The 20583-nt window shown below is 49.8% G+C and overlaps 3 protein-coding genes across 14 annotated transcripts in view; 2 read left to right on the forward strand and 1 right to left on the reverse strand.

Annotated features, from left to right (window-relative positions):
- Nucleotides 1–20583, reverse strand: part of LOC119858510 (RNA-binding protein 4B) — an 85428-nt gene that overhangs the window by 34567 nt on the left and 30278 nt on the right. The gene's annotated exons all lie outside the window — the stretch shown is intronic.
- Nucleotides 8–6796, forward strand: CCS (copper chaperone for superoxide dismutase). 2 transcript variants are annotated; one of them, XM_038411056.2, is made up of 8 exons: nucleotides 8–148; nucleotides 1234–1306; nucleotides 1392–1529; nucleotides 2269–2446; nucleotides 2980–3040; nucleotides 3953–4030; nucleotides 5017–5120; nucleotides 5541–6796. In XM_038411056.2, exons 1-8 carry the CDS (start codon nucleotides 101–103, stop codon nucleotides 5692–5694), a joined length of 834 nt encoding a protein of 277 aa, XP_038266984.1. In that variant the 5' UTR covers nucleotides 8–100; the 3' UTR covers nucleotides 5695–6796. The 2 variants fall into 2 exon arrangements, with proteins under 2 accessions (XP_038266984.1, XP_038266985.1); XM_038411057.2 differs by lacking the exons at nucleotides 5017–5120; nucleotides 5541–6796 and adding an exon at nucleotides 4872–5010.
- LOC119858569 (RNA-binding protein 14-like) overlaps nucleotides 7262–20583 on the forward strand; it is a 36367-nt gene continuing 23045 nt past the window's right edge. The window contains exons 1-3 of one of the 10 annotated variants that reach the window (XM_043518673.1): nucleotides 7262–7943; nucleotides 13085–13178; nucleotides 14884–15095. In XM_043518673.1, coding sequence (XP_043374608.1) covers nucleotides 7598–7943; nucleotides 13085–13178; nucleotides 14884–14959 — 516 coding nt within the window. In that variant the 5' untranslated portion in view covers nucleotides 7262–7597 and the 3' untranslated portion in view covers nucleotides 14960–15095. The other 9 variants (XM_043518675.1, XM_043518672.1, XM_043518674.1 and 6 more) reach the window with 9 other exon arrangements.

Here is a 20583-nt window from a genome sequence, read left to right on the forward strand (position 1 = left end):
CGCCAATCAGGCGGGCGGCCGGAAGTGGCGTTACCGGCGCGTTTCCGGGAAGCGAGGCCAGTGCGGGCGGACACAGCCGAGGGACAGACGGGAGCGAGCGATGGAAGCGGCGCCGGGGCCCGGGGAAGCAGGAGGCTCCAGCTGCCGGGTAAGGAGACTCCGCAGCGGGGAGGCTGGGTCGTGCGTGTCGGGGGCAGCGTTCTGTTCCTGGCTCTGCTGCTGATCCTATTGGGCAAGTCCCCTCCCCTCTTGGTACCTGTATTAGTTTGCACTGCAGAGCTCTTCCGAGCTTAATCAAAGCTGGGCTGGGATTGTCCTACTGCCAGGAGCCCGGGGCACGCCAGACACCATGAGTCTCATGATCAGGTCTGTCCTCGGAGTTGTCAACCCTTGTGGGTGGGGGAACAAAGCGCCCTGTGTGTGTTTGGGGAGGATAGGTGGGTCTCGGGAGCCTGGTGGGGGAGGTTCAGGTCTGGAGGGCTAAATCCCCTGTGTATGTGCCTGGAGGAGGAAGAAATTGTGTGCCGTGGTGGAGGGAATGAGAGAGAGTCTCTTTCTGGAGGACATATACCTCTGGGGCAAAGTCCCCTGTGTAACAGGTAGCAAGGAGAGGGATGAATGGGGCAGAACACAAATATCTTGTGGGTGGGTGAATGAACATAGGGGCAAAGTCACCTTATGTATGAGTATGTGGGATGAGAATCCCTGCATTGGAGGGATTGAGAAAGGGGAAGCTGCTGAAGATTAGCAATCCAAATGGCCCAGTGTAGGGAGGATTGTACAGCTGTAGGGTATGAGGTGGTTAGTTTAGCTTCCTCTGGATGGGGGGCAATTCTGGAGAGGACAAGAAGCCCCTGTCTGCTGGAGTGAACGTACTGGGTCAGACCAAAGGTCCATCTAGCTCAGTATCCTGTTTTCTGACAGTGGCCAATGCCAGGTGCTTCAGAGGGAATGAACAGAACAGGTAATCATCAAGTGATCATCTCCTGCTGCCCATTCCTAGCTTCTGGCAAACAGAGGCTAGGGACATATCCCTGCCCATCCTGGCTAAGAGCCATTGATGGACCTCTCCTCCATGAACTTGCATAGTTCTTTTTTGAACCATGTTCAAAAGAGGTGGTGCAGTTCTGGGCCAGGGAAGGGGTAGGGCTGATGGATGAAGACCCCCACGGTGGAGAGTTGGGTTGGTTTCCATGACAAACTGTGTCTCACATGTCTCCTAAAATCAACCAGCTGGAGTTCGCCGTGCAGATGAACTGCCAGGAATGCATGGATGCTGTGCAGGCATCTCTGCAAGGAGCAAGAGGTGAGAGACACTTCAGCCCTCCCATTCCCCATAACAGCTGCTGTGGATTCCTGCTGTTCTCACAATGCCAGGGCTTTTCCTGCAGGGCTCCGGGTGCTGGACATTCGGCTAGACTCTCAGAGTGTGCTGGTGGAGACCAGCATGAGTGCTGGGAAGGTGAAGGGCCTGCTGGAGAGCACAGGCCGCCGGGCTGTGTTGAAGGGCATGGGGAGCACTGGGCCACGTGAGTATGGAGTCCCTGGGTCATAGCCTGAAAGGAACAGGGGGTAGCATGGGGTAGCGGCTAGGAGTCCCAGTCTATTGCTGTGGGTTCTATTCCTGGCTGTGCTGCTGACATTGGGCAAATCCCTTCCCCGCTTGACACCTGTGTGTGTTTGTTTATGCTGCGAGCTCTTCAGAGCAGGGACTGTTTCACATTGTTTGTCTATGCTGTACCTGAAAGGGGGAAGAGCATGTGGTGTCCTGTACGGCAGGGGCCCTGATATCAGACAGGTGCCTCTATATGATCTATCTGTGTAAGGTAGTTTTATGACCTTCATCACTGTAGTATTTGGGTGCTTCACAGTCTTTACTGTATCTACCCTCACAGCTTCCCTGGGAGGCAGGGCAGTTCTATTATTGGAAAACTGAGACACAGAAAGGCTAAGGGACTTGCCCGGTATCACACAGGGAGACTGGGGCAGAGCAAGGACTTGAACTTGGATTTCCCAAATCCTAGGCTAGTACCCTGGTCCATACCATAATACACAGTTCCATTGTGCTGAGTGGCCAATATCTTCCCCTTCCCTAAACAGCCTGTGCTGTGTTTCATCTTCTCAGCTCCTCCTCAGGGAGTTCTTGGACACTGGTGCTGCTCTGCTTGCTGTGCTGTCTGGCAGCAGGGGCTCCCTACATCTTGGTTGGGGAGGGGAATGCAGGCGGCTGTGACAGTCTGTGTCTGCTGACTTTGCCCTCCTGCTTAGAGAACCTCGGTGCAGCTGTGGCCATGATGTCAGGCCCCAGCCTGGTCCAAGGGGTGGTGAGATTCCTGCAGGTTTCACCAGAGAAGTGTCTCATTGAAGGGACTATTGATGGCCTGGAGCCAGGGTTGCATGGGCTGCACGTCCATGAATTTGGGGACGTCACAAACTCCTGCGACAGGTAAGAGACCTCTCCCATGCAGGGAGGTGTTGCTATCCAGTATAGCAGGATGGGGTTTGCAAAGGTACTTCAGGGAACTGGGTGCCTTCCAGCTTAATGGCATTTAGTGTCAAGATTCTCATTTAACAGATGGGGAAACTGAGGCACTAAGCGACAAAGGGATGGACCTTCCTAAGCTCAGTGGCAGGGCCTGTAATAGAACCTAGGGCTCCCAACCCAGTGCCCTCTCCATTAGGCCCTCTATTTTTCTGCAACTGTGAAGAGTGCATCTGATGACACTAGTTCAGTGAGACTGGCCTTTACTTGGGGAGCATCTCCGGGAGGCATGTAGACAGACACAGCTAGAGGACACGAGCTGTGAGGGAGGGGGTGAGGCCTGTTTCCCTGTTCAGCTCCTTCCCCTTTGGCCAATGCACATTTCAACCCTGTGTTGAAATGTAGTGTGGAGCAAGTAGCAGGCCAGATATCTCTGGAGGCTGTGGTGTGAGGCCTCTGCACTAGGTCACACTGGCTTCCGTTTTTTCCCAAAACAGCTGTGGAGACCATTTCAACCCAGATGGGGAGCGTCACGGGGGCCCGCAGGATGCGCACAGGGTGAGTTCTGGTCATGTTCATCCATTCTGCCCTTACGGTCAGTGCTGGCTCCAGTGCCCTTTGGTGGCACTAGCGGGTGCAGTGCTGCAGGGAGAGGAGTGAGTGACTCTGAAGGGGGTGCCGTCAATGCTCGCCCCCGTGTGATGGAAGGGCTGGCTGTGCTGCATGGAGCTGGGGGCTCGGTAGGGCACTCTCCTCTGAGTCAGTTCTGGGAGTGACTGGGGGAGAGTGGGTGACTTGATAGGGGGTGCTCTTCTTTGGCAGTCAGTGCTGACCCCAGTGTGGTGCTGAGGAGGCATGGGGGTTAACTCAATAGAGGGCAAGCCAGAAAGAAACAAAGTCAGTCACCTGTCTAGAGACAGGAAAGACTTCAAATATCGTAGTTCTCCAAGAAAAGGCACCTTTCCCAGTCTTCAGGCTGCCACATTCCTGCCTCTGCTGCTCTTGGAGACCATTGCTCAGAGGTCCTATTTGCACGCCCACATTAGTTGGCTCTCACTTTGCCACATGGGGCCAGACACAGCCTGGCTTTGAAACAAACTAAACTGAAATACTTGTCCAACACAGCCTGATCACAGCCCACAGAGTCGTTGTCCACCTCCTTGGAAAATGCCAATTGTTTGTTGTTCAAAATTTCAAAGAAAACAACATTTTCCCCCCAAATCTTTGCATGAAAATGTAAAAAAATTTTGGTTTTCAAAAACCGTTTTTGGTTAAATATCAGGTTTTGGGGCCATTTCTTTGTCAAAATTCCAGAAATTTTCAACCCAGAGATTGGTTTTCATTGAAAAGCTGGGTTTTTTTCAGCCACAAAAGAATTTGAGTGAAGAAAATTCACTCTGCTCTTGCCGTGTTTGTGGTTGAAGTCAAAGTTCTCAGTGTCTAACTGTGTGGATGGATGGTCTGTTCCAGCATCTCGGAGACCTGGGAAACGTGCTGGCTGGCAGTGATGGAAGAGCAGACTTCCGGATGGAGGACAGCCAGCTAAAGGTGAGGTCCCCTGATCTACACAAGAGATCGCTGGGGAGACACCAGTGGGAGCTGTGTCAGATTGGGGCATGTTGAGGGATCCTATTGTTCCTTTCAGAAAGGCATCACTACAGTGTATCAGAACAGCAAGCTCATCCAGCTGTCCCACAGCTGCTTCAGAGGAAGGGGCTCTCAACCCTCCATTAGGCTTTGATGGGATAATCTCACCCTCAGGAACATTCCTCCTGACTCCATTTGCTAGGGGTAGACTCCTTCTGGCTCCAGGTTCTCTAATATTATAACTCTGGACACTTTACCAAGCACTTTTGGTTTTAGGGATATCATAGGAACGAGGCACTGCCTGAGTAGCTCAGACCCCAGGGCCATGTTGCTCAGGATCTCTTCTTCCACAGGGCCCAGCGCCAGGTGCTTCCGAGGAAGGTCTGCTTCCGGTACCAGGTGTGGGATATTCTGCCCCCAAGCACTAGGTCTCACCCTGGTTTCTTAACAGTTAAACTAGTCAGAACCCTGAAGCAGTATGTGTAATATCCCAGGTGGGAAGGGGGGAGCTGAAAGAGCATGTAGCGGCTTGGGGCTGCCTCTGCTTTCCGCTCCTCTAGTCAAAACCTTCCGTCGGCTACTCTCCTATTAACTGCAGCAGTGGGGGTCTTGTCTTCCCTCCAAACTCACCCCCCCCTCCAGCCGATGGGCCACCCACATGGTGCAGTGGGACACTGAGCCGAGCTTCTGGGGAGGAGGCAGAGGCTGAGATGGCAGCAGGAGAAGGGAAGCTAGGGCGCAGGGGTGGAGCATTGTTCTCTTAGAGCTCCTTTAGAGCTGATTGCACTTTCCCTGGCTCCAGGGAACAAACCCCTCTCCAAGCTGTGCCTGGATGCACCGGCTCTCATCATGCAGAAATCCCTTCGCAGGACTGTACCAGTCTCTGCCAGGGAAACTGGGGATCCACACATGCAACAGGGATGGCCAAAGGCTGTGATCATTCCTAGGTCTGGGACATCATCGGCCGCTCTCTGGTGGTGGATTCTGGTGAGGACGACCTTGGCCATGGGGGTCACCCGCTCTCTAAAGTCTGTGGGAACTCGGGTGAGAGGTGAGGAGCTAGGGGGAAGAAGCAGGGGCCAGGGAAGTAGCTCAAGGCAGCATCTTGCTGGCACAAATACTTGGGGGTCAAGCTGACTGTCAGACCAGTCAACAGTGTGGAGGGGTGGGATCAACTGTGAGCATGGGAGGAAGGATGGCTTGGCCTAAGGGAGCTATAGGAAGTTGAGGGGGGGTCAGTCTCTCCCCCTTGCCCAAGGAGCATGAGGCAAGAGTGGTCAAAGGAGGGGTTAACTCCTCTTTATTGTCTAGGTACAGCTTGCCTCTTGCACTATAAGGAGTAAGATGTGTCTGGCCTTGCCTGACTTCTGACTGGGCAAATAGCCCAGGCCATGGGGCTGCCCATTCAGTCTGCAGTGGCTGGAGCCCCAGGCAGCACAGCATCGGCTAATCCTCCCTCCCTCCCTTCCAGGCTGGCCTGTGGGATCATTGCCCGATCTGCTGGGCTGTTCGAGAACCCCAAACAAATCTGCACCTGTGATGGCGTGACGCTATGGGAGGAGCGGGAGAAGCCAGTGGCAGGCCCAGGCAGGAGGGTACTTGGCCAGCCTGCCCCTCACCTGTAGGATTACTGCCTTCCTTTCTCCACATTGTGCCTACTGGTTGTTGCTCTATGCCGGGGCTCAGTGTGGTTCTAGCATCAAAGGGGTGGCGCGCTTTGGGCCTGCGGTATGGGAGCTCTGATGTGACCTTTAGGTGGGGACTGGACTTCTCCACAGCATCCCCCTCTCATACCACAGTCTCGTTCTTCTATCATCAACCTCTGAGCAACTTTGTGTCCTGACCCTTCCCCAGCTGGGTACTGCTAAACTTGCTGCAGATGGTCTCATTTTATAGGGGAGCTGTAAATAGGCCCTGAAGTTTTTTGCTGCTTTGGGATTTGTAAAGGTGATGGAAAAAAGCATCTTAATTTTTTCCCCCTTGCTTATTTGTTCCTTTTTAAACAGCAGGGATATCAAGGGTGGTTTTGCTGGGGGAACTAGAAAGGGGGAGGCAGGGAGCATGGGAATTCTCTTGTGATTATTTTTGCACTAAGTAGATGGGTTGGGGGTTGAATCTTCAATAATAAAATATTAATAATCATTAGTTTATATCTAGCACTCTGAACCAGTATACCACCAAGCACTTTACTAAGGAGTTTAGGATCATCTGCATTTTACATATGAGGAAACTGAGGCACGGGGGGAAGTGATTTGCCCAAGGTCACCTAGCCAGGCCAGTGGCAGAGCTGGGTTTAGATCTGAGGTTTCCCCAACCAGTGCTCTTTCTACTAAGCCATGTAAACAGACAGGACGTTGTCCATAGAGATCATTAGTGACTGGAGTTACATAAGTATCTACAGGAAACCTGCAAAGGTTTCTTTGAGCTCAGGATCAAAGTCCCTTGCTGCTCTGCTTGCCCCATGCTGTTTTGGGAAATCTGGCAGTAACCAAGGTCCATTTCCTCCTAAGTGCCCTGGATTGCATGCACTGCACAAGAAGAGAAGGTACTGAGCTACCTAGACCTGACAAATGTTTCTAGATGGCTCCAGCCTAAACATAGGCAGCCACAGAGGAGGGCCTGGGTTAGGTTGCAGCCTGTTTTCCATTTAAAATCAATTGTGGAGGCTGAGATGACTTTAAGTATCTTTCATGTGCACTGAATCTGCCATTAAATATTATTTTCCTACACTCACCCTGCTGTCTTGCTGCCCAAGGTGATCAGCTTGAATCGTGGTGGTCAGTCCTTTGTCAGGCACCTACTGTGCAAGATGCTGTACAAAGGCAGAGGCACAATCCCGCTGGGAGAGGTTCCGCGGGTGGGCGGCAGTTGCCCCGGAGGTGGGGGGTTTGGGAAAGGGGGATCCCTAAGCCTCCCGCAGGAGAGTGGGGAGGGGGTTGGGAATGGAGTAGGAGTAATTCCCGTGGCAGAAAAAGAACATGAGGCGGTCGCTGGGTCTGGGCAGAGCCTGTTTATGGCGGTGCCGTAGCCTGAGGGCGCACTCTCCACACGGGTGGCGGCTGCCCCATTTTTGTTTACGGGCGAGTTAACGCAAGCTTGGGCTTGGCGCATGCGCCCGGAGGCCCGAATAAGTGGATTCGTCACGACGCAAGCGCCGGGTTGCTCGGGAAGCCGCCGGAAATACGCAGGCGCGCTAGGGCGGGTCTCGCGGATTGTGACGGATGCAAAACAAAGGTTACAGGCGGTTGGGGCTCAAGTGCGCCCGCGCAACGACGTTGCTAGGAGAAGAGCGGAGGCGCGGATACAGAGGCAGGAGTGCGCAAGACAACAGTAGCACGCAGGCGCGGCATTAGCCGAGGGTCTCTCTTCGCAGGCGCAGTTGCTCGTAGGCGGTGGCAGGTAGCGCGCTGCGCAGGCGTGTCGACGGCTGGGTGGTTCCTTCCTCTTTCCTTCCTATCTGAGCGTTCGGAGGGTGTGAGGTGCTGCCGCCATTTTGTCAGGAGTCCCGGTGCCAGCTCGGCCGCGGCCATGCGTCCTGGAGTGAAGCTGTTCGTGGGGAACGTGCCCGAGGAGGCCACGGCCGAGGAGCTGGGCGAACTGTTCACGGGCGCGGTAGGCCCGGTGCTCGGCGTGGCCCTCATGAAGCAGTTCGCCTTCGTGCACCTGCGGGATGAGGCGGCCGCTGTCCGCGCCATCTCCCAGCTCAACGGGCACCAGCTGCATGGCCGCCGCATCGTGGTGGAGCCGTCCCGCCCGCGGCCCACCAACACCTGCAAGATCTTCGTGGGTAACGTTTCGGCGGCCTGCACCAGTGGAGAGCTGCGTGCGCTCTTCCAGCAGTACGGGCCCGTGGTGGAGTGCGACGTGGTGAAAGGTACCGACCCTTCCCCTCGGGTCCCCTAACATCCCCCTTCCCCGGTACCGGCCCGTGATGGAGTGCGACGTAGGGAAAAGTACCGATCCTCGGGTCCCCTAACATCCCCCTTTCCCGGTACGGACCCGTGGTGGAGTGCAACGTGGTGCCCAGAGGATCTCCCTCCCCCCATACCGGCCTGTGGTGGAGTGCGACGTGGTGCGCCCTCCCACCCCCCCATACCGGCCTGTGGTGGAGGTCGACGTGGGGAAAGGTACCGACCCCCAAGTTCCCCAACATCCCCCCTCCCCAGTACCGGCCCGTGGTGGAGTGTGGTGTCATGAAAGTTACCCACCGGCCGGGACAGGCGCACCTCCCCCTTCCTCCCCCCCCAACCAGTTCATGGTGGAGTGTAACGTGGTCAAAGGGATCGAGTCCTAGGTTCCCTGCCCATGGTGCAGAGCGAAATGGACCCCTCCCACCTTTGGTGCCGGCTGGTAGTGGAGTGTGACCTGGTCAGAGACTGACCGTCTGGGATATTGCTGTCCTGGGACAGGGACTTTACACCCCACTACCAGCCCATGGTGGAGTGTGACATGGTGAAAGATACCAACCTCTGGATTCTCTGATCCACCCCTGGTACCGGCCTGTGGTGGAGTATAATGTAGCCAAAGGTAGTAGCCCCTAGGATCCTCAAGCTCCCCAGCCCTGGTACTAGCCTGAGGTGGAGTGCAACGTGGTCAAAGAAACCAACCCCTGGGATCTCCCCCTAGGATAGGGATTCTCTACTCCTAGTACTGGCCCATGATGGAGTATGATGTGGTGAAAGATACCGACTTCCAGGTTCCATGACCAGCAGGTTCCCTACCTGTGATGAAAGGTTTCCTCTGCTGGGTTAGTACCAAACCCTGGTTCTAACCCATGGTAGAGTGCAACATGGTGAAAGGCACCAATCCCTGGGCTCATTTCCCCCTTCCCCCACAGACCCATGGTGGAGTATGATGTGGTCAGAGGTTCCCCAGCACTCCCCACCCTCAGTACAGGCCTGAGATGGAATGTGATGTGGGCAAAGATATCAACTCTTTTTTTTCTCCATGGGGTAGGAATCCCTTCAACCAACCTCTCCTTGGGAATGGAATCTCTTGCCCCAGCAATATGGGCCTACGAGTCATGATTAAGGCTACAATTTTAAATCATGGGTATTTTTAGTAAAAGTCATGGACAGAAACAAAAAATCGTGGCCTGTCCATGACTTATACCATTAATACTCCTGATTGAATCTTAGGTGTAGGGGAAAGCCTGTGGCACCAGCTGCGGGGGGGGGGGGGGGGGAGGGGGGAGGGGGAGGCACTGCTGGGGATGGGGGGAGCCCTTGGGGGCCAGTGGCTGTACTGATGCTAGGAGCTGCTGATCTGTGGTGGCTCCTGCTGCCCTGGGACAGCTGCTCTGGTGCAGCTGGCTGTGGGGTTGCTCCAGTTGCTGGCTGTGGGGCCACTCCAGCAGCCATGGGGTATGGTTGTCTCCAAGGCCATCTGAGCAGCTGGCCCCGGGGACAGCCACACTGGTTGCTGCAGAGGTCACAGGAAGTCACGGGATCTGTGACTTCTGTAACCTCAGTGTGTGATGAACACGGAGCCCTAATCATGATGGAGTGTGTGATGGGATCCCCGGGGTGCAGCCTGGGACTGTGGGATTGCTGTGCCCCTGAACTGTCAAACCTGGATTGTCTCTCACAATACCAAGCGCTGTCATCACTAGGCACAACTGCACGTGGAGCTCCACACCCAGCTAGATTGCATGAATGTTCCCAGAGCCACTCATGAATCACAGAGGGAAAGGCACCAGCCCAATCCTCCCAGCCTTGCACCTCAGGCACTGCTCAAGATGAGCAATGCAGATTTATTAATTGGTTCACCACTTCATCAATGGAAAGTGGATATACACCAGCCTTTGCAAAACCTGAGCAGTAAAACACATTTACTGACTACAAAAGATAGATTTTAAGTGACTATGAGTGTTAGGCAAAAAATCAGTTAGTTACGAAAAGTAAATAAAATATAAGCATGCAGTCTAAACTCTCAACCCTATTAGACTGGGCAACATCTAGATTAAGCGTTTTTTTCCCAATGCATTGGATATTGTAGTTCATAGTCCACAGATTTCACACTTGAAATCTGGGCCAGTCCCCTCAGTTGGAGTCTTCAGTGTCCTTGTTGCTTGTAGTGTAGGTGGGTGAAGGAGAAAGAACACAGTGGCCACATGCTGGGCCTGTTTTATTCCCTCAGTCCCATGTGCTTTGGGATCATAAGTCCAGGCATATCTGGGGGCATTGCTCAGTCTCCAGCTAAGATTGAGCAATTCCCCTGGTATGGCTTCATGCAGGTTAGTCTTTGAATTGTAGCTCCCTTGCTGGACAATGGTGGTTGTTGGGTTGTTCGGTTACTTTCCTTGCAGTTGCCTCTGGGGAGCTAATATCTGACAGATTCCCCAACTTACAGAATGGTTTAGTGACAACCATACAACACAATTCTCAAACTTCATATGCGTTAATGATATACATATATGGATAGAGAAATGACTTTCAGTAGATGGTAACTTTTCCCCAGATACCTTCCAAGGCATGCTTTATATGTAAGATCCTGATTATATAAAAATCAGGAATATGGGAGTTATAAAACGTTCCCCCAAGCTTATACAATGTAACAGTCGAAGATACCAATCCTCTCAGTGGAGCAGGGCCCATGCCACAAGATTAAGTCCAATATCTTCCTTCACCCAAGCAATTCCAGTCTGTGGTGGAGTGCCACATGGTTAAAGATACTGACCACTTGCTTATGGGTAGATGCCCCCTCCCTCCATCTTTCCCTTCTTCCCAGCAATGGGGGCTTTTAGTGGAGTACCGCGTAGTCCAAGGTACCAGTGCTGCGTAGTCCAAGGTAACAACATCCTCATGAGGTGGAGACCCCACCAATATCAATCCAGCAGTATGCATCTGGTGAAGTGAGATGTTACCATAGGTACTGATTGCCTCACATTTTTGGGGGGGCATATACTACCCCCAACTCCTCCCTGCACCAGTGGGGGACTGTGGGGCCTCTTTAGCAAAGCAAGCCGACATCAGAGCTTGTAACATCAAAAGAGTACCAGTCTTCCCGTGGAGCAGGTATTGCACCCAATCACTGTCCTGTACTAATGGGGAGTGGCAGAGGCTTTTTCAGCAACTGAGGTATAGAAATTGCCAAAAGTACTAATCCTATCTGGGGCAGAGACCCCTTCTAATACCTCATGGAGCAAATAATGCCCCCAAAATTCCCTGTTCGCACCAGCAGGGAATTACTGGAGTTCTTTTGGAAGTATGAGTCCATGTGACCTAAAAGGTGCTGATTGCATTAATCCTTACTCCACATGGGGCAGATACTCCCAATAACTTCTTGCCCCCCAGACACTCACCAGTAGAGAGATGAAGGGGTTGTTCCAGGTACTGTGGCCTAGCGCAACATCAACAAAAGTACTGACTGCTCCCACCCTCCACTTTCACGGAGCATTTACTTTCTTCTACCAGCAAGTGGGTAACATCCACTCTAAACTTCCCTGGGGCAGGTTACCTTAATCTATACTCTTCTGCCCCAGCAAGGAGATGTGTGAGGCCTCTTCCAGCAGTATGGATGCATGGAAGAGTACATTGACAAAAGTACTCACCATCCCACCTCACCTCTTTAAGGAGCATGTCCCCCCTCAATTCAGCCTCTATACCTGCTGGAGCTGTGAGGTCTCTTCAGTTGGTACAGGCGTGCGATGAAGTGTGATGTCAGAGGTGCCAACAGCATCTAATACCCCCCCCCCAGTCCTTCACTGTGACAGTGTGGTCTTTGTGGGTGTGTGGAGGTGCCCTTCCAAGGGGAGGAGAATGCAAAAATAGGTTGGGAGAAGGACACCACCACTGCAGCAGCCAGTAGGTTGAGGGGAAGAGTAAAGGAGCAGAGACCTCGCCCAACCTGATCACAGCCAGGAGAATCAGAGGAAGATATGGATAGAGGAAGGATAGCAACCAAAGGAGGAAATTTGGGGTTACATTTTGAATGATGGAGCTATCAGGCAGAGTTTAAGGGACAGTGGAAAGAAGTTTAAGGGACAGCAGCTGGGGGTGGGGAAGAGTGGGTTATTTTTTTACTGGGCATTGCCAGTGAACAGTGGAATCCCCTTCCTTTTATATCAGTCTGACCAATATGTTTAATCCTCTGGCTCTTGGGAGTCTGGTAAAATTTTCAAATGAACATGGGAGTGGGTGGGCAGGAGAGATTAATAGTGTAAATTGGACAAGACAAATACGATCTGAGGATTTAGGTTGCAGGGCAAGAAAGAGGGTCTAATGAAGCAGGAGAGATGAGTGAACAGTATTCATAATTATTCCAGCTTCACTGGAATTTGGCAGACTTAGTAGTCAAACAGCTGACTATAACAACTATAATCTGATGAATGCTGCTGAAATTCATTGAACAATATATCTGAAATTATCTGCTACTCCATCAGCTCCAGTAACACAATTATTACATAAAATGATGATTTAAATTTTGGAGCTAAATATAACACAAACAATTACTGTTACTTTATATTGAACTATTATGGTAGCACAGGCATTTCTCTCTAGCTATTAGGCTTACATGTAGGGTTAGTACCTGTCAGGTACATTTCTCTAAGCCTTGGATAATGTCCTCAAAGGTGGATATATTCTCATAAGCGCACCCTGCACCATCAGGAAGTTCATGAGCCTATTGTCAAATGCAGCATTTCAAAATTGCCAACACCTCTCTACTTGTCCTGGAATACCAGTGATGTGGGCCAGTGACTGAGTGAAGTACTTTTGAGACCAACCACCTTACTTCTTCCCTGCATAAAAATTCCCTTATATCCTGCGCCATTTTCTAGTGTCCCGGAGCCGCCGTCATGTGTGACACTTATATGGGACCATTTAATGGACAAACCACCACCACCCCTTTCCCTTATATAGGAGCTGTACATTGAGTGCCCTGGTGCTCCCATCAGCTATGGTATCTCGGGGCCAGTAACCAATACTACACTCTTTTCAGCTTCATTCCACCTTTGAATGCCTCATTCCTCTCATTACTTGTAGTGTAATCAAAGGTAATTATTCTGCGCTCCAGGAGACACAATCATGGAACAGGGGTTGGTACTCCTTTCCATTGCACCTGCAGAGCTGTTTCAGGTGATATGGACCTGCCACCAGATGCAACATGGGTAACCATTTCTCCTTCACCAGTGTAAATACCCCTTCCAGTGCCCATGCAGCTGTTCTCAAAAACAATACCATAACAGCCAATCAACTACAGTTCTTTTGGGGCCCATATACACCTGTATCATCCCAGCACTTCCAGGGGACTACACAACTTCGAAGGGCTTGCCAAAGCCCAAAATCCAGTGTAATGAAAGGTAACAGACTTCCTTGCCTCAAAGCAAGCTCCATCCCCAGAGCCTAGCAAGGGGATAGCAGTAGCTTTCTGTGTCAGTGCTGTCTCTTCCCCCTTTCCTCTTATTTCCTTTTAGCTATCCTTTTCTTTTGATGCTGTATTATTTTCCTTTATCACTTTTTTCCTGCCTTTTTGTTTGTCTATTTGCAAAGAGCTCCATGCAGCCTCCCTTTCCTCCGAATGTACACTTCATGGCACAGGCAATCTAAATAAGACCCCTTGCCCTTCCTCAAAGGGGTTTAACTGCCTCTCACTTCCAGCATGGTGTCTTGGGAGAAAATAATTTTCCTAATCCAAATATTATCGCTAAAAAGGGCCCCCTCTCCCAGAGCAAATACTCCTAGCTTTTCATCCACTATATTCCATGGCAGACTTCCCAGCTTCTTGACTCAACCAAATGAGCACAATGCACGCAGAGTCCTGTCTGCACGTGAGCTGTGTGTTCCTTCTGAATGTCATAAAGTTTTTCATCCAGGGGAAGGTGATGAAAGGCATCATTTCCTGGACCTAATATTAAATACAACATGCTCTCCCATACTGCGTGCTGCCTATTGCTGCAGTTGGGCTACCCTTCTCTTCACGGGGCCCAGCTCAGCTTTGCAGTGCCTGAGTATGCCATGGACTCGTTTCAGAGCGTGGTGGTGCAGAACAATAGCATATCTAATTGTGTAGTTATTCCCCCTTCCTGCTTAGGTAAATAAGGCCTCTTACACATGGGTCCCAAGAAAAAAATTCCAAGTGTCACCTGTTGTATGGGCTAGATTTGAGTGACCTAGACTCGCCATTGATTGTGACCTGGTTAACTGCGACCCACAGAACCTGTGTGCACTAGTGCCACTGGAGGCATGGCCTATTAGGTAACTTTTTCTTCACTGTAAATAACAATCCCTTCCCTGTGCCATGCCTTGCACACCCTGTATGGATTTGAGGATGGAGAGGGATCTCAGTTTTGGTGTTGCCATCTGCGGTTTTTCCCTTCAAAGGATCTCACCAGCCCTTCTGCCCAAAGCTTTGGCCTAGGGCTTAATTTAGCATGAGAACCCTTTGCTGTGGCCCTTTGCATTTTCATGCTGATATGCTAATACTGTTGCTGGGTGTCTTACCTTCAAAGGTTGTGTACCAATGTTACTGCCTTTTCCTCTAACAATCATCACTTGAACTGACCAATTCAAGAGTATTCAGCCTGCCTTCTGTCATGCAATTTAGATCATTTATGCCACATGCCAAATGTTCACCATATAGGAACTGACCGCACAGATGCTTCCATGTGCTTTGTTTATTGTGCAATAGGGAGCCCTTTTCTCAGGGTTCTAACGTGCTCAGAAAATGCTGAGCTTTGGGGTCTGTTTTAATTCAGGAAGAGAATGAAAGAACCAAACCATAAATAATGGTGATGGCTCTTCTGTAATTACTGGAGAAAGCGAATCCTGCGTGTTTCACCTGACTTGCTTTAATGCCCTTATCTTCACTTGCAGGTGGTTGATAACAGTCCAATATGGTGTAATCTGCACAGCCAACTCAAGTGTGTTGAGATGTTTGCTGACTTCTTGAGAGACTTTGAGATTTATTCTTCAACTTTTTTTAGCTGCCTAGATCTGAGCAAGTCATTGTGATTCGTATTGCACTACTCTATTTGGACTAGGGATGTGGGAAATTCTTCATCAGTTGGAGTCTCTATGTTGAAATTGTATGTGCCTCTTTTTCAGATACATTCTATTTTTGCCCAAAACAGGCTGGATGCAGCAGTCACTGGACGAGATTATCTTGCCCATGTTATGCAGGAGGTCAGATTACATGATTATAATGGTCCCTTCTGATTTTAAAATATACAAATTTAATCTGTTAATCTATTTTCATAGACCTGACCGTCACACATGAACAACAGATTGTCATGCCTACTTACTAAAAGACTGCACCATAATAGTATTGCTAAAAACTATTTTTCTAGTGCAGAGTCCTTGGGACCACCTGCTTCTATAGGCAGAAATCAGCTACAGCATTACTTGTGTCCAGAAAACACCAGCTTCTCACCATTCACCAAACATGAAGGCCAGTAACAAGAGCAGGCAAGATCTCCACAACTTCTTGATGTATGTAAGGCCTTGCCGGACTTGAGAAATCCCAAGGTTTAATTTGGCCCTGCTGGTAATAGCAGCAGAATGGTTGGAGGCACTTAAAGAGAGCCTGTGAGGCATTGGTGCATCTGATGTCTTTGGATACAGGCAGATCTTGCTTGTCTTTACAGTTGGATGTTTTTTTAAAACAACTGTTTGGATCGCTGGAAGCCAGCCTTGCTGGTAGGGCCCTATTGGGCCAAGTGAGCCCTTGGGGAAAAAGGGATGGGGTTGGGAGTACAGTATGGCTCCAACTCCTTCATTTCCAGATTAAATTTAGTATTTCCATTCTGTCTTGTTGGTTGAGAAAGATGGCCTATTTGTGAAGTAGGCCAGCAGAAGCCATGTTTGAACACTAAGAATCCTTACCATGGCACTTCTGAGTTCCTAAGCCTACAGAACCCCTGGAGAGGGTGCCCACCAGGGATAATGCAGCTTCCCATGTTGCTGTTCCCAAGTCAGCCCTTGCAAACTGGGATTCAGTACATTGGAAAAGGCTCCTGTTGCGTCAGGGTACCCAAAAATGTGGCCGATAGGAGTTTCTGGAACAATGATTTTGTGAGCTGTGCTCTGCCTGCTAAGAATATCCAGTCCATGGGTAGCCAGATCCATTCTCCTTTGTGTTCATTATAAAAGAGCTGGACTCTCTCTAGAGGCAAATAAATTGAAATGACTTGCCATAGCCCTCAATATAGGAGTGGAGGAATAGCAGGGTCTGGATTCTGCATTGTAGCAGGGAGGTTGAGCAGTGGGGCTTGGGTGGACTGATTTTTCATCCCATGAGCTGTTAATTCCCACTTTGTCCTCTGCGTTTAGGGGTTGGCTCTGTCATCTAGAGTAGTGGTTCTCAAAGCCAGTCTGCCGCTTGTTCAGGGAAAGCCCCTGGTGGGCTGGACCAGTTTGTTTACCTGCCACATCCGCATGTTCAGCCGATCGTTGTGGTTCACCGCTCCAGGCCAATGGGGGCTGTGGGAAGGGCGGCCAGCATGTCCCTTGGCCCGCGCTGCTTCCCGCAGCCCTCATTGGCCTGGAGCGGCGAACCGTGGCCAGTGGGAGCCGTGACCAGCCAAACCTGCGGACACAGCAGGTAAACAAACCCGTCTGTCCCGCCAGGGGCTTTCCCTGAACAAGTGGCGGACCGGCTTTGAGAACCACTGATCTAGAGCATAGGGATCTAAATTATGAAGTATTGGATTAGGCATGTGCTTTGTGTTCAGTAAAATTCTAGTTTCTTGTAAGTGTATTTTTTCTAAACTGCTTTAGAATTACTGCTGTTGGAACATTCCCTAGCTCCTGTAGTGTCATAAATGTAATAGTCATTTCAATTGTTTTGCTGGTATAGACTAGAATTATGCCTATAAGAAAATATCATTCTAGATTTCTGTGTGTAAGATAGTTATCTCAGTCACTGTAGCTTTGAATTTAGTATAGCTATTATGTTCAACCTGAGATCCTGCCACAGACTAAAACACTTCATTATTTTTAGAAAAAAATAAGGGAAACCATACACTTTCTGTAAGTCAGAGGTGAAGATTCCAAATTATTAATATATGTAGACTTTAAAATAAATACACTTGCAGTGCAGGGAGGAAATGATAGTGGATTTGGTTGTCAAGGATGATGCAGCACAGAAAATGTGCTTTTTTGAATTAAAAATAAGTTGAGAAACTAGAGGTAAATCCTTTTGAAATACTGAATTTTTCAGTGTAATTGTAAAGCTTACACCCTACTGAATTTCAGGATTATTAAAGTCAGAATAGTCATGGGGCTGCTACTTTTTCTACTTATTTGGCTTTTTAGAATATAAAAGGCGCCCAGTCTTGGTTCTAGATGTTCTGACATACTTGATTTTCACAAATACTTAAACTGATTGCTCACTCCACAGACTAAATATACTTTATTAAAGGAAGATCCTTTTGTTCATATTAAATACAGTCCTCCTAATCCTGTTTAAATTTGTATTCTACAGTGTAATAACTTTGACAAACTAGAGGGTTCCAAAGCAGATTAGTTTGGATGTTTTTGCAAGATTAGCATGACCTGCTGGAAGAATCTCTAGTTTATGGATAGCTAGAGATAGTTTCCTTCCTGAAATTTCAAGAAAACTGTATTGGTTACATGTTCTTTAATGGCACAGAATGGGCCGAATTCAACTCTGGTATGATTCCATAAACTTCAATTTGGCTCAGTGTGTTCAGGACTGAATGAGACAATATTGCAGAATTTAAGGTTTTGGGAACTATTTGAGGGTATTTGTATACAAACCTACTGAGCACATGGATTTCTTTCTGTGCCATGATTAGATACTGGTGGGTTTTCTCTACATTTTTGTTAGAATAGACTGCAGTTTTCATAACATAGCAGCTATGATAAATTGGGGTAATTTAGCTGCCAGCCAGCAGTGTATTAGAAAGGTTACAGTACAAACTCTGTTTATACCCAAACTGCATTTAAGCAATAGCAGAGAGATGCGTGCATCTGTTAAGTGTTCGATCCTGTAATAAAATGTCTTGTCTTCTTCACTGATAACCCTCTGTCTACTTTATCAGACTATGCATTTGTTCACATGGAGAAAGAAGCAGATGCAAAAGTTGCCATCGAAAATCTTAACGGAAAGGAAGTGAAAGGAAGAAGAGTCAATGTGGAACTCTCTACTAATGTTCAGAAAAAGGGGGCAGGACAAAATGCTCAGGCAGGCCCCAATGCTGACAAGAGCAAGAGAGCAAGTGTGGACTATAGAGAAAAATATCAACCCAAGATCGATGGTTATGAGCAGCTTAGGCCTACAGACTCTACGTATGCATCAGTCTCTGCAGGATATACTGCATCCTCGCTCTACGATTATCAGCAGCGCTTCGGTGGCACCAACACTTCAAGCAAATACAATTCATTTGATACTCAGACAAGGCAAGCATCTCCCTCATATTTTGGAAGGGACAGAAGCCCAATTCGACGATCACCAACAAGAATCGGCTTTGCCACTGTGTCGCTACCCATGACAGCGCAACCAGCATCCTACAGAGCTCAGCCATCAACCTCACTGGGTGCAACCTACAGAGCCCAGCCCTCTGCATCACTCGGAATGTCTTACAGACCACAGCCAACAACGGGACAGACAGCATCTTACAGGGCCCAGCCCTCGACGTCACTTGGAAATACTTACAGAACCCAGTCCTCTGTTTCACTAGGAGCTTCTAATACCCAGCCTGCAGCCTCATCACTAAATTCCTACAGCGCCCAGGCTGCTGCTGCTTACAACACCCAGGCTGCAGCTTCCCAGTTAGCCTCTTATGGGGTCCAGTCCTCAGCAACACTAGCGTCATCCTATGGAGCTCAGCCTTCAGCCACGCATGCAGCCTCTTATGGTACTCAGCCTGTGGCTGGTTACTCAGCCTCCTATGGAGCTCAGCCGACAGCCACACATGCAGCTGCTGCCTATGCAGCTCAGCCTGCGGCTGGTCACACAGCCACCTATGGAGCCCAGCCTGTGGCCACGCATGCAGCCGCCTATGGAGCCCAGCCTGCGGCCAGCCACTTGGCTTCTTATGGAGCCCAGCCTGTGGACAGCCACTCAACCTCGTATGGAGCCCAGCCTGCAGCTACTCTCTCAGCCTCGTATGGTGCTCAGCCTGTGGCTGGCCATTCAGCCTCGTATGGTGCTCAGCCTGCAGCTGCTCTCGCAGCCTCGTATGGCGCCCAGCCTGTGGCCAGCCATTCAGCCTCGTATGGCGCCCAGCCTGTGGCCGGCCATTCAGCCTCATATGGCGCCCAGCCTACAGCTGTGCTCTCAGCAACCTATGGCGCCCAGCCTGCATCCACTCTGGCTGCATCTTATAGCAATCAGTCTGCAGCAGCTTCCTACAAATCACAGGTCTCTGCTCCACTGGCCACACCCTATAGAACACAGTCTTCAAACTCAATGTCAGCTTCATATACAGCACAGCAGCCCTCCTCTGTTCCCTTGGCAGTCACTTTCAGAGCTCAGCCTGTGACTGCATATGATGGGCCAACCCAGCTTGGACAACAAGCAACCCCGTATTTGGGACTGTCTCAGTCTTCTGCTGCTGCTGCTGCCATCGCACCACCATACGAACGCACCCGCCTCTCTCCTCCACGGAGTGCTGGCTATGACGATCCTTTCAAAAAATCATCTGCTTTGGCTAAAAGGTATGCTGCTAAGCCAGTGATAATACTTTGCACATAAATAGAACCTCTCATCCAAGGATCTCGATGTGCTGTCCAAGGGACTAGAGGCATTCAGACTCAATACACGTCTATTGGTCTTCGCCTTTATAAACTTGGTTCTGCTTCACCAAAAGGTGGAAATTCCCCTGCTAATACATTACACTAACTTACTGTTTTGGAAGCATTGACAGGGTGGGAGGTGAAACTCAATGCATTATTAAAATGGCTTCCCACTCTGGCAGTAATACAGATCCTTACATAGTTCCCCCTTCCAATTTCTTTGCTTCTGGTGCGTCTGACGAGGGTTGAGGGTGGGATAATAGGCTGGCGTGCCCCTTTTTCCGATCTGCAGATTCTACTGGATATTTATTTAGTGTTTTCTTACAGTTTTGTGTGAAAGTTGCAAGATTGGCAGCCCTGGGGACTGGAAACTTCTTCTACCTAGGGCATGTATACCCCAGACAATGGCATTGCAGATTTCTTGCACTCTACCACAGACAGTGTGCCTTATCCCTCACTTGGAACTACAACCCTTAGGGCTAAGATGGGGAGTTCAATTTCTCTCACAGGTTGGCACCTCTGCTTACACTGCAAATGAAAGACTCAACTACTGTCAGTTGTGGTGGTGCCGTGTTGTAGGTGCCTGCTCTCTAGGAACTGGACTGAGACCACTGTTACTGACCTGGATTGGATTTTAACCAATGTCCTCAACCCCATAAGTCGTCAGACCAGTCCTCCCTATTTTCAGTGTTTAAGTAAATGGGCTGCATTTGTAAAGAGAAATGGCAGGCATATCCAGCTCTTGTTTCCCATGTGCTATTTACTTGCCTAAGAGTTGGGGGAAATTTAACATGTATATTTGAGGTATCCACCAAA

The sequence above is a fragment of the Dermochelys coriacea genome, chromosome 7 (assembly GCF_009764565.3).
Source record: "Dermochelys coriacea isolate rDerCor1 chromosome 7, rDerCor1.pri.v4, whole genome shotgun sequence".
NCBI lineage: Eukaryota > Metazoa > Chordata > Testudines > Dermochelyidae > Dermochelys > Dermochelys coriacea.

Coding starts and splice junctions, on each gene's coding strand:
- CCS (XM_038411056.2), top strand. CDS start 101: ATGGAAGCGGCGCCGGGGCCCGGGGAAGCAGGAGGCTCCAGCTGCCGG. Junction 1,307..1,391: donor ATCTCTGCAAGGAGCAAGAG/GTGAGAGACACT, acceptor CTTTTCCTGCAG/GGCTCCGGGTGCTGGACATT. Junction 3,041..3,952: donor GCCCGCAGGATGCGCACAGG/GTGAGTTCTGGT, acceptor GGTCTGTTCCAG/CATCTCGGAGACCTGGGAAA.